The sequence below is a fragment of the Propithecus coquereli genome, unplaced genomic scaffold (assembly GCF_000956105.1).
Source record: "Propithecus coquereli isolate 6110/MARCELLA unplaced genomic scaffold, Pcoq_1.0 Scaffold24, whole genome shotgun sequence".
NCBI classification, from domain to species: Eukaryota; Metazoa; Chordata; class Mammalia; order Primates; family Indriidae; genus Propithecus; species Propithecus coquereli.
Window position 1 is genome coordinate 7,503,796 of NW_012147952.1, and position 1,533 is coordinate 7,505,328.

At 34.9% G+C, this 1,533-nt stretch overlaps 1 protein-coding gene across 1 annotated transcript in view; it reads right to left on the bottom strand.

Annotated features, from left to right (window-relative positions):
* Positions 1-143: 143 nt before the first annotated feature.
* PHIP (pleckstrin homology domain interacting protein) overlaps positions 144-1,533 on the bottom strand; it is a 112,729-nt gene continuing 111,339 nt past the window's right edge. Inside the window, exon 34 of the mRNA XM_012646080.1 lies at positions 144-925. Coding sequence (XP_012501534.1) covers positions 288-925 — 638 coding nt within the window. The 3' untranslated portion in view covers positions 144-287. The remainder of the gene's footprint in view (positions 926-1,533) is intronic.

A 1,533-nucleotide genomic window follows, 5' to 3' on the forward strand; every position in this document is an offset into this window, starting at 1 on the left:
AGCACTTGAAAAGTACTTATACAACTATGGAACTGAATTTTCAATTAAATTCCAATTTGAATACTGAAGCAGTGTATCTTTTAAAATATTGATTATATGTTAAAATGATAACATTTTGGATAAAATGGGGGTGAAGTGTCTTGTTTTTTTTTTTTTTTTTTTTTTGCAAATCAAATTATAACATTCCCTAATTCACCATAGCAGCAAGGAAGCAGAAGCCTTAGTTCTCCTTGTTCCTTAACTGTACCTGCTTTATAGATTTTTGAAGTAAAATATTTTGGTACAAGTTACCAACCAATTAAATTAGCTTTTGCTTTTTCAGTCAACTTTCGGACTCGTCCTCTACTAGAAGTTCCAAAAGTCAAAGAGGTGTCTTCGAACAACAGCTGCCTTTGCTCCTCTTCAGAGTCATCCTCATTATAGAAAGCTGTCCTTCGACCTTGGTTTCTAGTTCTCATGTGGGGTTCAGAGCCTTTGAGTTCTTCAAACTCTTCTTCCTCATCTATAGGATCATCTGTCTTTTTTCGGTTACTTCTCCTTAGTACTTTAACATTTGCAGGAACTATGAGATCTGAATCTGGTTTTTGTGTCTTCATCTTCCTTTTAGGTTTTCTGCCTCCACGACTCTTTTTCTGTAACAAATCCTCCTTTACAATGTTAGTTTCAGAAAGAAAATTGCATGTTGAAGAAGGAACCACTTCATCTCTGATGGGATGTATATTATTTTGCTCTGAATTTTCTGGTTTTGCATACTGTAGCTTTTTGGGCTTTCTACCCCTTTTCTTCTGTATAATTTCACCACTATTGGTATTAACTTCTATCTTAGGTTTCCTTCCAGGTCCTCTCTTCACAAGTTTTGATGGCTGTCCTCCATGGCCATTTACTTGAATAGCTCCTGATACAAGAGCATTGTTCTTACAATCTCCTAAAAGGGAACAACAGCACACTTAATACATGGAATTCAAAGGTTTCCTACTCCTAATACCTTTACTGTATGTGCTAACGTATGACAGCATTGTTTTCATTACACAAAATAACCTTGTTTATTTGTATAGAGTTTAATAATAAAGCATTTTATTGTTTAACTCATTAACACGGCTTTTGGTATTCCTACCTTCGAGCAGCTCAATTATGGAAAATAATCTTAGTATAAAATTCATGACCTTTTAACTGGGTAATCTGAACAAATAAGCATATTAATCCCCTCTGCTTTCCTCTAATCATTTTATCAACAAAAGAACAAAGAATAAGGGACAAGAATGAAATAATTCCCTTATTTAATCCCCTTTGAATGTGACAATAATTTCTCCAATATCAGAGAAGAGTCTAAATATTTCCTTAGATCCCCTGGAAGTACAAAGAATGACCCTCCTAATCTTCCTATGCAAGGGGTCTGGGAGCACATCTGGTGGAATAATTTATATCAGTTATTCCCTGTAAAAACTACCACAGCTTTGACATTCCTCATTTATCCTAAGAGCAGAAATAAGTTACTCTTGGTCACAAACTTTGTCCTTGGAACTGTTTGAAGCG